This window comes from Dendropsophus ebraccatus, chromosome 11 (assembly GCF_027789765.1).
Source record: "Dendropsophus ebraccatus isolate aDenEbr1 chromosome 11, aDenEbr1.pat, whole genome shotgun sequence".
Classification (NCBI taxonomy): domain Eukaryota; kingdom Metazoa; phylum Chordata; class Amphibia; order Anura; family Hylidae; genus Dendropsophus; species Dendropsophus ebraccatus.
Genome location: NC_091464.1, coordinates 2,353,368 through 2,367,840, shown reverse-complemented (window position 1 = coordinate 2,367,840; position 14,473 = coordinate 2,353,368). Strand labels below are relative to the sequence as shown.

The 14,473-nt window shown below is 42.0% G+C and overlaps 1 protein-coding gene across 6 annotated transcripts in view; it reads left to right on the top strand.

Moving 5' to 3' along the window:
• ATP2B4 (ATPase plasma membrane Ca2+ transporting 4) overlaps nucleotides 1-14,473 on the top strand; it is a 160,742-nt gene that overhangs the window by 104,115 nt on the left and 42,154 nt on the right. For all 6 annotated transcript variants that reach the window (XM_069944401.1, XM_069944398.1, XM_069944396.1 and 3 more), the window contains one exon: nucleotides 3,020-3,234. In XM_069944401.1, coding sequence (XP_069800502.1) covers nucleotides 3,020-3,234 — 215 coding nt within the window. The remainder of the gene's footprint in view (nucleotides 1-3,019; nucleotides 3,235-14,473) is intronic.

Here is a 14,473-nt window from a genome sequence, read left to right as displayed (position 1 = left end):
AGTAGTAGTAGCTGAACTCTAGTGGGATAGTAACTGAACTCTAGTGGGATAGTAGTAGCCGAACTCTAGTGGGATAGTAGTAGCCGAACTCTAGTGGGATTGTAGTAGCCGAACTCTAGTGGGATAGTAGTAGCTGAACTCTAGTGGGATAGTAGTAGCTGAACTCTAGTGGGATAGTAGTAGCTGAACTCTAGTGGGATAGTAGTAGCTGAACTCTAGTGGGATAGTAGTAGCTGAACTCTAGTGGGATAGTAGTAGTAACTGAACTCTAGTGGGATAGTAGTAGCTGAACTCTAGTGGGGTAGTAGTAGCTGAACTCTAGTGGGATAGTAACTGAACTCTAGTGGGATAGTAGTAGCTGAACTCTAGTGAGATAGTAACTGAACTCTAGTGGGATAGTAGTAGCTGAACTCTAGTGGGGTAGTAGTAGCTGAACTCTAGTGGGATAGTAACTGAACTCTAGTGGGATAGTAGTAGCTGAACTCTAGTGGGATAGTAGTAACTGAACTCTAGTGGGATAGTAGTAGCTGAACTCTAGTGGGGATAGTAGTAGCTGAACTCTAGTGGGATAGTAAGCTGAACTCTAGTGGGATAGTAGTAGCTGAACTCTAGTGGGGTATAGTAGTAGCTGAACTCTAGTGGGATAGTAGTACTGAACTCTAGTGGGGATAGTAGTAGCTGAACTCTAGTGGGATAGTAGTAGCTGAACTCTAGTGGGATAGTAACTGAACTCTAGTGGATAGTAGTAACTGAACTCTAGTGGGATAGTAGTAGCTGAACTCTAGTGGGATAGTAACTGAACTCTAGTGGGATAGTAGTAGCTGAACTCTAGTGGGATAGTAGTAGCTGAACTCTAGTGGGATAGTAGTAGTAGCTGAACTCTAGTGGGATAGTAGTAGCTGAACTCTAGTGGGATAGTAGTAGCTGAACTCTAGTGGGATAGTAGTAGCTGAACTCTAGTGGGATAGTAGTAGTAGCTGAACTCTAGTGGGATAGTAGTAGCTGAACTCTAGTGGGATAGTAGTAGCTGAACTCTAGTGGGATAGTAGTAGCAGCTGAACTCTAGTGGGATAGTAGTAGTAACTGAACTCTAGTGGGATAGTAGTAGCTGAACTCTAGTGGGATAGTAGTAGCTGAACTCTAGTGGGATAGTAGTAGCTGAACTCTAGTGGGATAGTAACTGAACTCTAGTGGGATAGTAGTAGCTGAACTCTAGTGGGGTAGTAGTAGCTGAACTCTAGTGGGATAGTAACTGAACTCTAGTGGGATAGTAGTAGCTGAACTCTAGTGGGATAGTAACTGAACTCTAGTGGGATAGTAGTAGCTGAACTCTAGTGGGGTAGTAGTAGCTGAACTCTAGTGGGATAGTAACTGAACTCTAGTGGGATAGTAGTAGCTGAACTCTAGTGGGGTAGTAGTAGCTGAACTCTAGTGGGATAGTAACTGAACTCTAGTGGGGTAGTAGTAGCTGAACTCTAGTGGGATAGTAGTAGTAGCTGAACTCTAGTGGGATAGTAACTGAACTCTAGTGGGATAGTAGTAACTGAACTCTAGTGGGATAGTAGTAGCTGAACTCTAGTGGGATAGTAACTGAACTCTAGTGGGATAGTAGTAACTGAACTCTAGTGGGATAGTAGTAGCTGAACTCTAGTGGGATAGTAGTAGTAGCTGAACTCTAGTGGGATAGTAGTAGCTGAACTCTAGTGGGATAGTAGTAGCTGAACTCTAGTGGGATAGTAGTAGCTGAACTCTAGTGGGATAGTAGTAGCTGAACTCTAGTGGGATAGTAGTAGCTGAACTCTAGTGGGATAGTAGTAGCTGAACTCTAGTGGGATAGTAGTAGCAGCTGAACTCTAGTGGGATAGTAGTAGTAACTGAACTCTAGTGGGATAGTAGTAGCTGAACTCTAGTGGGATAGTAGTAGCTGAACTCTAGTGGGATAGTAGTAGCTGAACTCTAGTGGGATAGTAACTGAACTCTAGTGGGATAGTAGTAGCTGAACTCTAGTGGGATAGTAGTAGCTTAACTCTAGTGGGATAGTAGCAGCTGAACTCTAGTGGGATAGTAGCAGCTGAACTCTAGTGGGATAGTAGTAGCAGCTGAACTCTAGTGGGATAGTAACTGAACTCTAGTGGGGTAGTAGTAGCTGAACTCTAGTGGGATAGTAGTAGTAGCTGAACTCTAGTGGGATAGTAGTAGTAGCTGAACTCTAGTGGGATAGTAGTAGCAGCTGAACTCTAGTGGGATAGTAACTGAACTCTAGTGGGGTAGTAGTAGCTGAACTCTAGTGGGATAGTAGTAGTAGCTGAACTCTAGTGGGATAGTAGTAGTAGCTGAACTCTAGTGGGATAGTAGTAGCAGCTGAACTCTAGTGGGATAGTAGCAGCTGAACTCTAGTGGGATAGTAGCTGTACTGATTTCGATTTCTTTTTTTATTATATAATGGTAAAGGATTGTGTATTACACATAGAGCAGTGTCCGTTTTTGCAGCCGTTCTTTCCTTCTAATCTATACGTTTCATGGACAGTAAGGATGTGGCCCCGGATCCCATAGACTTCCAAATATCCGTATCCCATGGACTTCTATTGGTAATCCGTACCACAATCACAGTCCGCACCAGGATGCATCTGATTATGGATCAGAATGAACACTGACTGTGTGAATAGTCCCATATAAATCAATGTGCTCCAAGCTGAACCGAGATTACTGATCCGTTATTACAGACAACTTTATGTGACGTGTGAATAAGGTCTAACCTATATCTGACAGTCTCTCCATATGCAGGCATAAAACAGAAGGGTGTCAGGGCAGCATGTGTAGTATAGTATACAATAGTATATAGTATAGCAAACCCCAGGACCCTCGTGTCTTATCCACACACAGATCTATGAGTGCCAGTCCAATGCCAAGCTCCTTATACATTGGTCCCAGCTATCAGACTTCTGCAGGACCAAACCCTCTAACCCCCTTAAGATGTAACCTGGCAGTGCTCATCCTAACCTTCTCTTCTCACTGACAGGTCTCATCATGTCGGCCATCACTGTGATCATCCTGGTGCTGTACTTTGTCATTTACACCTTTGGAGTCCTGGGGCGGCCGTGGCTGGCAGAGTGCACCCCCATCTACATTCAGTACTTTGTCAAGTTCTTTATCATTGGTGTGACGGTGCTGGTTGTGGCGGTTCCTGAAGGGCTGCCACTTGCGGTTACCATATCACTAGCATACTCCGTGAAGGTGAGACATTTCTTTAAGTCCATAGGATCCTTAACAGAAGTGGCTGTTACCCTTGTATATTAGTAGTTACTCATATACACTGTCTGCTGCAATAAGGGTCTCCTGCAGCAAGCAGGCCAGATACATGGTAATAGCACGGAGCGTCTGCTGCCGTCTCCCTTACCCAGGGATCTACAATCCTGGTGAAGCAGAGGGGTCCCCGGCTCTGGTTACCACTCATGGACAGCTGACTATCCCCAGCTACTACGTAATATTCTCCGTCTCTCCCGTCCAGCTGCTATGTCCAGTGGCTGAACAGGAGAGCTGGAGGAACAGGATGCGGGGTCACTGCAGCGGCACATTAGGCAAGTATGTATGGCTGTGGGAATATCCTGTATGTATATCTGTTCTCTGTGTCCATTCAAATGAGGGCCAATCTCGATCGTGCCTTCTAAAGGGACCGCAAACAGGCACTGATCAGCGCTCGCTTGTGTCCTAGCATGGCCCTGTATGAGATGTGTAAAAGACCCTGGGGGACATTTATTAAGTCGGACTGCCTCTACATAAATCCCGTGTGCTCCGGTGCGCACGGCCGAAAACCTACGCCAGCTGACGACTGGAGTAGGTTTTCAACGTATCTTTTGGCGGAACGGATGGTGAATCGCGCGGACTCTGAGTCCGGGCCCTCCGTTCCGCTCCCTTCACACCCCCTCCCCGGCGTACTCGGCGGAAAGTGCCGATTTGCGAATATTTTATTCGCAAATCGGCCATTTGGATTGTGCTATATCTCGGATAGCTGTATGCACCACCTAGCTGCACGTTTTTGCCTATATGACCTCGATCTCTGGTTATCCTAGCCTGCTTAGTCGTCTGAGCCATACACGCACTTAAGTGCTAGCTCCTACTTCTATTGGACAGTATAACTTTCCATATGTTGCTGCCCATGGTGAGAGTAACAGTTCCCTCCACGCTTGCTATTATTTATTCAGTCTCCTTCCCCCAGTTCTCAGCTGCTGCTTTCTGCTGAAAATTCAAAAATCTGTGTGTGAGCTTTTCTCTCCGTCTCCCCCTTCTCCCCCCTCCCTTCTGAGATGGCTGATGTAAACAAGTCCCTGGAAGGCTGTATCTGCAACATTGTAGCTTCTTTGTAATGCTGGAGGATTATTCTGTGCTCAAGTTGCTGATGAACTTTCTGTGATTAACTCTCCCAGCATTACAGAGAAGCTACAACGTTGCAGCCTGCCAGGGACTTGTTTACATCAGCTGTCTCAGAAGGGAGGGGGGAGGAGGGGGAGACAGAGGGAAAAGGTCACACACAGATTTTTTTGTGTCTTCAGCAGAAAGCAGCAGCTGAGAACTGGGGGAAGGAGAATGGATAGATAACAATAACAGTAAGTATAATAAATAATTGGTTTGGAAGGAATTGTTAGTCTCACCATGGGCAGCAGCATATCAGAAGTTATGTTTGGGTGGAGTATCCCTTTAACACCTAGTGGTGAAAATCAAAATCTCAGCATTTCAAGAATACACTGGTGCCTTGGATTAGGAGTATAATCCGTTCCAGGACGGCGCTTGTAATCCAAATCCACTCTTACACCAAAGCAAATTTCCCCATAAGAAGTCACTGTTCTGCAGACAATTGGTTCCACCCCCCCCCCCCCCAAATATACTGATAATTATTCTGAATAACATGTAGAAGTGATGAAACAATGAGAAGCAGCTGAATCTGATATTATAAGTTACTGTATAGCATAGCAATCAGCATGTGGTATATAATGTATAGTACCTGTATAACCCTGATAACACAGCAGCTGGATATGTGATATATAACTTACGGTACAGTATAGCAATCAGCATGTGGTATATAATGTATAGTAACTGTATAACCCTGATAACACAGCAGCTGGATATGTGATATATAAGTTACTGTACAGTATAGCAGCATGTGGTATATAATGTATAGTAACTGTATAACCCTGATAACACAGCAGCTGGATATGTGATATATAAGTTACTGTACAGTATAGCAGCATGTGGTGTATAATGTATAGTAACTGTATAACCCTGATAACACAGCAGCTGGATATGTGATATATAAGTTACTGTACAGTATAGCAATCAGCATGTGGTGTATAATGTATAGTAACTGTATAACCCTGATAACACAGCAGATGGATATGTGATATATAAGTTACAGTACAGTATAGCAATCAGCATGTGGTATATAATGTATAGTACCTGTATAACCCTGATAACACAGCAGCTGGATATGTGATATATAAGTTACTGTACAGTATAGCAGCATGTGGTGTATAATGTATAGTAACTGTATAACCCTGATAACACAGCAGCTGGATATGTGATATATAAGTTACTGTACAGTATAGCAGCATGTGGTGTATAATGTATAGTAACTGTATAACCCTGATAACACAGCAGCAGCTGGATATGTGATATATAAGTTACTGTACAGTATAGCAGCATGTGGTGTATAATGTATAGTAACTGTATAACCCTGATAACACAGCAGCAGCTGGATATGTGATATATAAGTTACTGTACAGTATAGCAGCATGTGGTGTATAATGTATAGTAACTGTATAACCCTGATAACACAGCAGCTGGATATGTGATATATAAGTTACTGTACAATATAGCAATCAGCATGTGGTATATAATGTATAGTAACTGTATAACCCTGATAACACAGCAGCTGGATATGTGATATATAAGTTACTGTACAGTATAGCAGCATGTGGTATATAATGTATAGTAACTGTATAACCCTGATAACACAGCAGCATCTGGATATGTGATATATAAGTTACTGTACAGTATAGCAGCATGTGGTATATAATGTATAGTAACTGTATAACCCTGATAACACTGCAGCTGGATATGTGATATATAAGTTACTGTACAGTATAGCAGCATGTGGTATATAATGTATAGTAACTGTATAACCCTGATAACACAGCAGCTGGATATGTGATATATAAGTTACTGTACAGTATAGCAGCATGTGGTATATAATGTATAGTAACTGTATAACCCTGATAACACAGCAGCAGGATATGTGATGTATAAGTTACTGTACAGTATAGCAGCATGTGGTATATAATGTATAGTAACTGTATAACCCTGATAACACTGCAGCTGGATATGTGATATATAAGTTACTGTACAGTATAGCAGCATGTGGTATATAATGTATAGTAACTGTATAACCCTGATAACACAGCAGCTGGATATGTGATATATAAGTTACTGTACAGTACAGCAATCAGCATGTGGTATATAATGTATAGTAACTGTATAACCCTGATAACACAGCAGCTGGATATGTGATATATACGTTACTGTACAGTATAGCAGCATGTTGTGTATAATGTATAGTAACTGTATAACCCTGATAACACAGCAGCAGCTGGATATGTGATATATAAGTTACTGTACAGTATAGCAGCATGTGGTGTATAATGTATAGTAACTGTATAACCCTGATAACACAGCAGCTGGATATGTGATATATAAGTTACTGTACAATATAGCAATCAGCATGTGGTATATAATGTATAGTAACTGTATAACCCTGATAACACAGCGGCTGGATATGTGATATATAAGTTACTGTACAGTATAGCAGCATGTGGTATATAATGTATAGTAACTGTATAACCCTGATAACACAGCAGCATCTGGATATGTGATATATAAGTTACTGTACAGTATAGCAGCATGTGGTATATAATTTTTATGATATAGATATCCAGCTGCTGTGTTATCAGGGTTATACAGTTACTATACATTATATACCACATGCTGCTATACTGTACAGTAACTTATATATCACATATCCAGATGCTGTGTTATCAGGGTTATACAGTTACTATACATTAAAGTCTGTCTGTCTGTCTGTCCTTCTGTCTGTCTGTCTGTCTGTCTGTCCTCTATAGACTTCCAAACGCCTGAACCGTTTGACCCCAAATTTGGCCCACAGATACATTGGGTGCCCGGGAAGGTTATTGCGAAGGTCCCGTCCCCGCCAGATGTACAGGAGGGGAGGGGGAGGGGAAAGAGAGGCGCCCCATAGAGATGAATGGGAAAATCTCCTCACTGCAAACACAGGTGATATAATTAGCTGCAGCAGACACGGCAGTTGGAGCCTTAGCAACCAATAGGATTACTGCTTTCATTTTCACAGGGAGCAATGGTTGCTAGGGAAGCTGCCTCACAACATCCACAGTAATAACTGGTAGACCCCCTACTCCATCTATACAGTACATGTATACAGGGCCCCCTACTCCATCTATACAGTACATGTATACAGGACCCCCTACTCCATCTATACAGTACATGTATACAGGGCCCCCTACTCCATCTATACAGTACATGTATACAGGACCCCCTACTCCATCTATACAGTACATGTATATACAGGACCCCCTACTCCATCTATACAGGACATGTATATACAGGACCTCCTACTCCATCTATACAGTACATGTATATACAGGACCCCCTACTCCATCTATACAGTACATGTATATACAGGGCCCCTACTCCATCCATACAGTACATGAATATACAGGACCCCCTACTCCATCTATACAGGACATGTATATACAGGACCCCCTACTCCATCTATACAGTACATGTATATACAGGACCCCCTACTTCATCTATACAGTACATGTATATACAGGACCCCCTACTCCATCTATACAGGACATGTATATACAGGACCCCCTACTCCATCTATACAGTACATGTATATACAGGACCCCCTACTCCATCTATACAGTACATGTATATACAGGACCCCCTACTCCATCTATACAGTACATGTATATACAGGACCCCCTACTCCATCTATACAGTACATGTATATACAGGGCCCCCTACTCCATCTATACAGTACATGTATACAGGGCCCCCTACTCCATCTATACAGTACATGAATATACAGGACCCCCTACTCCATCTATACAGGACATGTATATACAGGACCCCCTACTCCATCTATACAGTACATGTATATACAGGACCCCCTACTTCATCTATACAGTACATGTATATACAGGACCCCCTACTCCATCCATACAGTACATGTATATACAGGGCACAACAGGTATACCAAACTGTGACTGGGTAACACTGCTACACTAGACCTGACCAATACCGCCATACTGTGCTGGATAACACTGTCATACCAGACCTGACAAATACCGCCATACTGTGACTGGATAACACTGCCAGACCTGACCAATACCGCCATACTGTGACTGGATAACACCTCCATACCAGACCTGACCAATACCGCCATACTGTGACTGGATAACACCTCCATACCAGACCTGACCAATACCGCCACACTGTGACTGGATAACACTGCTATACCAGACCTGATACCAACATACTGTGACTGGATAACACTGCCATACCAGACCTGAACAATACCGCCATACTGTGACTGGATAACACTGCCACACCAGACCTGACCAATACCACTATACTGTGACTGGATAACACTGTCATACCAGACCTGACCAATACCGCCATACTGTGACTGGATAACACTGCCATACCAGACCTGACCAATACCGCCATACTGTGCTGGATAACACTGTCATACCAGTCCTGACCAATACCACTATACTGTGACTGGATAACACCATCATATCAGACCTGACCAATACTGCCATACTGTGACTGGATAACACTGCTATACCAGACCTGACAAATACAACCATACCGTGACTGGATAACACCGCCACACCAGACCTGACCAATACCGCCATACTGTGACTGGATAACACCCCCATACCAGACATGACCAATACCGACACACTGTGACTAAATAACACTGCCATACGGGTAAATACAACCCTGCAGGTATACAGGACACTACAGGTATACAGGACCCCAAAACTATACACTACAAGTACACGGGACCTCCAGAAAACTATATACTACAGGTATACAGGACCCCAAACTTTACACTACAGGTATACAGGACCCCAAACTTTACACTACAGGTATACAGGACCCCAAAACTATATACTACAGGTATACAGGACCTCCACCAACTATATACTTCAGGTATACAGGAACTCCACCAACTATATACTACAGGTATATAGGACCCCAAACTATACACTACAGGTATACAGGACCTCAAAACCATACACTACAGGTATACAGGACCTACACCAACTCTATAATACAGGTATACAGCACCTTCACCAACTCTATACTACAAGTATACAGGACCCCAAATATACTACAAGTATACAGGACCCCAAATATACTACAGGTATACAGGAACTCCACCAGTTATATACTACAGGTATATAGGACCCCAAACTATACACTACAGGTATATAGGACCTCCACCAACTCTTAACTATAGTTATACAGACCCTCAAACTATTTACTACAGGTATACAGGACCCCCGAACTATATACTATAGGTATACAAGACCTCCACCAATTATACACTACAGGTATCCAGGACCCTCAAACTATAAACTACAGGTATACAAGACCTCCACCAACTATACATTACAGGTATACAGCACCAACCATATACTACAGGTATACAGGACCCCCGAACTATACAGTACAGGTATACAGGACCTTCACCAACTGTACACTGCAGGTATACAGGACCTCCCTCAACTATACACTATAGGTATACAGCCCCCCCAACTATGCACTACAGATATGCGAGACCCCTAAAAACTATACATTGTGGGTATACAGAACCCCTCCAACTATGCACTAAAGGTATACACTAATTCCACTGATTAACTCAGATGAAACAATACCTTTAGCTTCGCCTCCTGGGCACCTTAGAACAAATCTAATTAACACACTGACACTTTATACCCGGGCAGCGCCGGGTACATTTTCTAGTGTTATATATAAGTTACTGTACAGTACAGCAATCAGCATGTGGTATATAATGTATAGTAACTGTATAACCCTGATAACACAGCAGCAGCTGGATATGTGATATATAAGTTACTGTACAGTATAGCAGCATGTGGTATATAATGTATAGTAACTGTATAACCCTGATAACACAGCAGCTGGATATGTGATATATAAGTTACTGTACAGTATAGCAATCAGCATGTGGTATATAATGTATAGTAACTGTATAACCCTGATAACACAGCAGCTGGATATGTGATATATAAGTTACTGTACAGTATAGCAGCATGTGGTGTATAATGTATAGTAACTGTATAACCCTGATAACACAGCAGCTGGATATGTGATATATAAGTTACTGTACAGTATAGCAGCATGTGGTATATAATGTATAGTAACTGTATAACCCTGATAACACAGCAGCTGGATATGTGATATATAAGTTACTGTACAGTATAGCAGCATGTGGTATATAATGTATAGTAACTGTATAACCCTGATAACACAGCAGCTGGATATGTGATATATAAGTTACTGTACAGTATAGCAGCATGTGGTATATAATGTATAGTAACTGTATAACCCTGATAACACAGCAGCTGGATATGTGATATATAAGTTACTGTACAGTATAGCAATCAGCATGTGGTATATAATGTATAGTAACTGTATAACCCTGATAACACAGCAGCTGGATATGTGATATATAAGTTCCTGACAGTATAGCAGCATGTGGTATATAATTGGGATGCACGATATACCGAAAAATCGATACTACTATCGATTTTCGGGGCAAAAAAACGGTTCGGTACCAGGATTTCCTGGTATCGATACTTAGTTAAACTACAAAATAGCGTAGTTTAACAGAGTATAGTGCAGAGAACATGACAGGCGGCTACCTGAGCGCCTGTCATGTTCTCTATGTGCCACCCCTGCAAACACAGACCTGGGACCCCGATCTTCCGCGCATTATGCTGCTGTCGCCGGCCGTTCCTGCCTCTCACGTCGCCGCGGGGTCCCGGGTCAGTGTAGCATTACAGAGCAGCAGCGGCGGCAGGAAAGGGAAGAGCGAGGCTGAGAGCTGCACCGTCCGGGGGAGAAGGCTGGAGGTGGGGGAGGCGAGGAGGAGATCTGACAGGAGGTGGATGGCTGTGAGGTGGGAGCCGTCAGGACACTCCCGGGCCGGCATCAGCAATGTGGGGGGTGAGCAAAAGGTCGGCCTGGCTGCAACTGTGAAGGGGGAGGGGGCGGTAGCCTGCACATTACTCTGCCGCCCGAATTCAGCTGGAATAGTGCAACTACAACCCCCATCATCCCTGATAGCTGAAGTGTATTACATAACTACAGTTCCCATCATCCCTGATAGCTGAAGTGTATTACATGCCTACAACCCCCATCATCCCTGATAGCTGAAGTGTGTGTTACATGACTACAGCCCCCATCATCCCTGATAGCTGAAGTGTATTACATGCCTACAACCCCCATCATCCCTGATAGCTGAAGTGTGTGTTACATGACTACAGCCCCCATCATCCCTGATAGCTTAAGTGTATTACATGACTACAGCCCCCATCATCTCTGATAGCTGAAGTGTATTACATGACTACAGCCCCCATCATCCCTGATAGCTGAAGTGTATTACATGATTACAGTTCCCATCATCCCTGATAGCTGAAGTGTGTTACATGCCTACAACCCCCATCATCCCTGATAGCTGAAGTGTTATTACATGACTACAGCCCCCATCATCCCTGATAGCTGAAGTGTATTACATGACTACAGCCCCCATCATCCCTGATAGCTAAAGTGTGTATTACATGACTACAGCCCCCATCATCCCTGATAGCTGAAGTGTATTACATGACTACAGCCCCCATCATCCCTGATAGCTGAAGTGTATTACATGACTACAGCCCCCATCATCCCTGATAGCTGAAGTGTATTACATGACTACAGCCCCCATCATCCCTGATAGCTGAAGTGTATTACATGATTACAGTTCCCATCATCCCTGATAGCTGAAGTGTGTTACATGCCTACAACCCCCATCATCCCTGATAGCTGAAGTGTGTGTTACATGTATACAACCCCCATCATCCCTGATAGCTGAAGTGTATTACATGACTACAGCCCCCATCATCCCTGATAGCTGAAGTGTGTTACATGACTACAGTTCCCACCATCCCCCTGATAGCTGAAGTGTGTTACATGACTACAGTTCCCACCATCCCCCTGATAGCTGAAGTGTTATTGTGCATATTATAAGATTATCACCTTCCTGATGACGCACGGTAAATGGTGCAAGCGGAGAAACCACCAAATTCACTACCACATAAAAACGTGCTACTAAATAAAACTACAGATCGCCCCACAGCCATGCAGGCTAAGAGATAAAAAAGTGTTAGGAGTGAGAATAGGGCAATTTTTTAAAGAACATTTATTTTAAATAAGGCAAACTTTAGTTTTAAAATAATATGGTCCGTACAAGTGCATCTCTATTCTAGTGGGGTTTTTCTAAATAAAATTTATTAAGTATCGAATTGGTATCGAGCATTGAAAAAAAAAAGTTGGTATTGGTATCGAACTCAAAATTCTGGTATCGTGACAACACTAGTATATAATGTATTGTAACTGTATAACCCTGATAACACAGCAGCTGGATATGTGATATATAAGTTACTGTACAGTATAGCAGCATGTGGTATATAATGTATTGTAACTGTATAACCCTGATAACACAGCAGCTGGATATGTGATATATAAGTTACTGTACAGTATAGCAGCATGTGGTGTATAATGTATAGTAACTGTATAACCCTGATAACACAGCAGCTGGATATGTGATATATAAGTTACTGTACAGTATAGCAGCATGTGGTATATAATGTATAGTAACTGTATAACCCTGATAACACAGCGGCAGCTGGATATCTGATATATAAGTTACTGTACAGTATAGCAGCATGTGGTGTAAAATGTATAGTAACTGTATAACCCTGATAACACAGCAGCAGCTGGATATGTGATATATAAGTTACTGTACAGTATAGCAGCATGTGGTGTATAATGTATAGTAACTGCATAACCCTGATAACACAGCAGCTGGATATGTGATATATAAGTTACTGTACAGTATAGCAGCATGTGGTATATAATGTATAGTAACTGTATAACCCTGATAACACAGCAGCTGGATATGTGATATATAAGTTACTGTACAGTATAGCAGCATGTGGTATATAATGTATAGTAACTGTATAACCCTGATAACACAGCAGAAGCTGGATATGTGATATATAAGTTACTGTACAGTATAGCAGCATGTGGTGTATAATGTATAGTAACTGCATAACCCTGATAACACAGCAGCTGGATATGTGATATATAAGTTACTGTACAGTATAGCAGCATGTGGTATATAATGTATAGTAACTGTATAACCCTGATAACACAGCAGCAGCTGGATATGTGATATATAAGTTACTGTACAGTATAGCAATCAGCATGTGGTATATAATGTATAGTAACTGTATAACCCTGATAACACAGCAGCTGGATATGTGATATATAAGTTACTGTACAGTATATCAGCATGTGGTATATAATGTATAGTAACTGTATAACCCTGATAACACAGCGGCAGCTGGATATGTGATATATAAGTTACTGTACAGTATAGCAGCATGTGGTGTATAATGTATAGTAACTGTATAACCCTGATAACACAGCAGCTGGATATGTGATATATAAGTTACTGTACAGTATAGCAATCAGCATGTGGTATATAATGTATAGTAACTGTATAACCCTAAAAACACAGCAGCTGGATATGTGATATATAAGTTACTGTTCAGTATAGCAGCATGTGGTATATAATGTATAGTAACTGTATAACCCTGATAACACAGCAGAAGCTGGATATGTGATATATAAGTTACTGTACAGTATAGCAGCATGTGGTGTATAATGTATAGTAACTGTATAACCCTGATAACACTGCAGCAGCTGGATATGTGATATATAAGTTACTGTACAGTATAGCAGCATGTGGTATATAATGTATAGTAACTGTATAACCCTGATAACACAGCAGCTGGATATGTGATATATAAGTTACTGTACAGTATAGCAGCATGTGGTATATAATGTATAGTAACTGTATAACCCTGATAACACAGCAGCTGAATCTGTGATATTATAAGTTACTGTACAGTATAGCAGCATGTGGTATATAATGTATAGTAACTGTGTAACCCTGATAACACAGCAGCTGTATATGTGATATATAAGTTACTGTACAGTATAGAAGCATGTGGTGTAT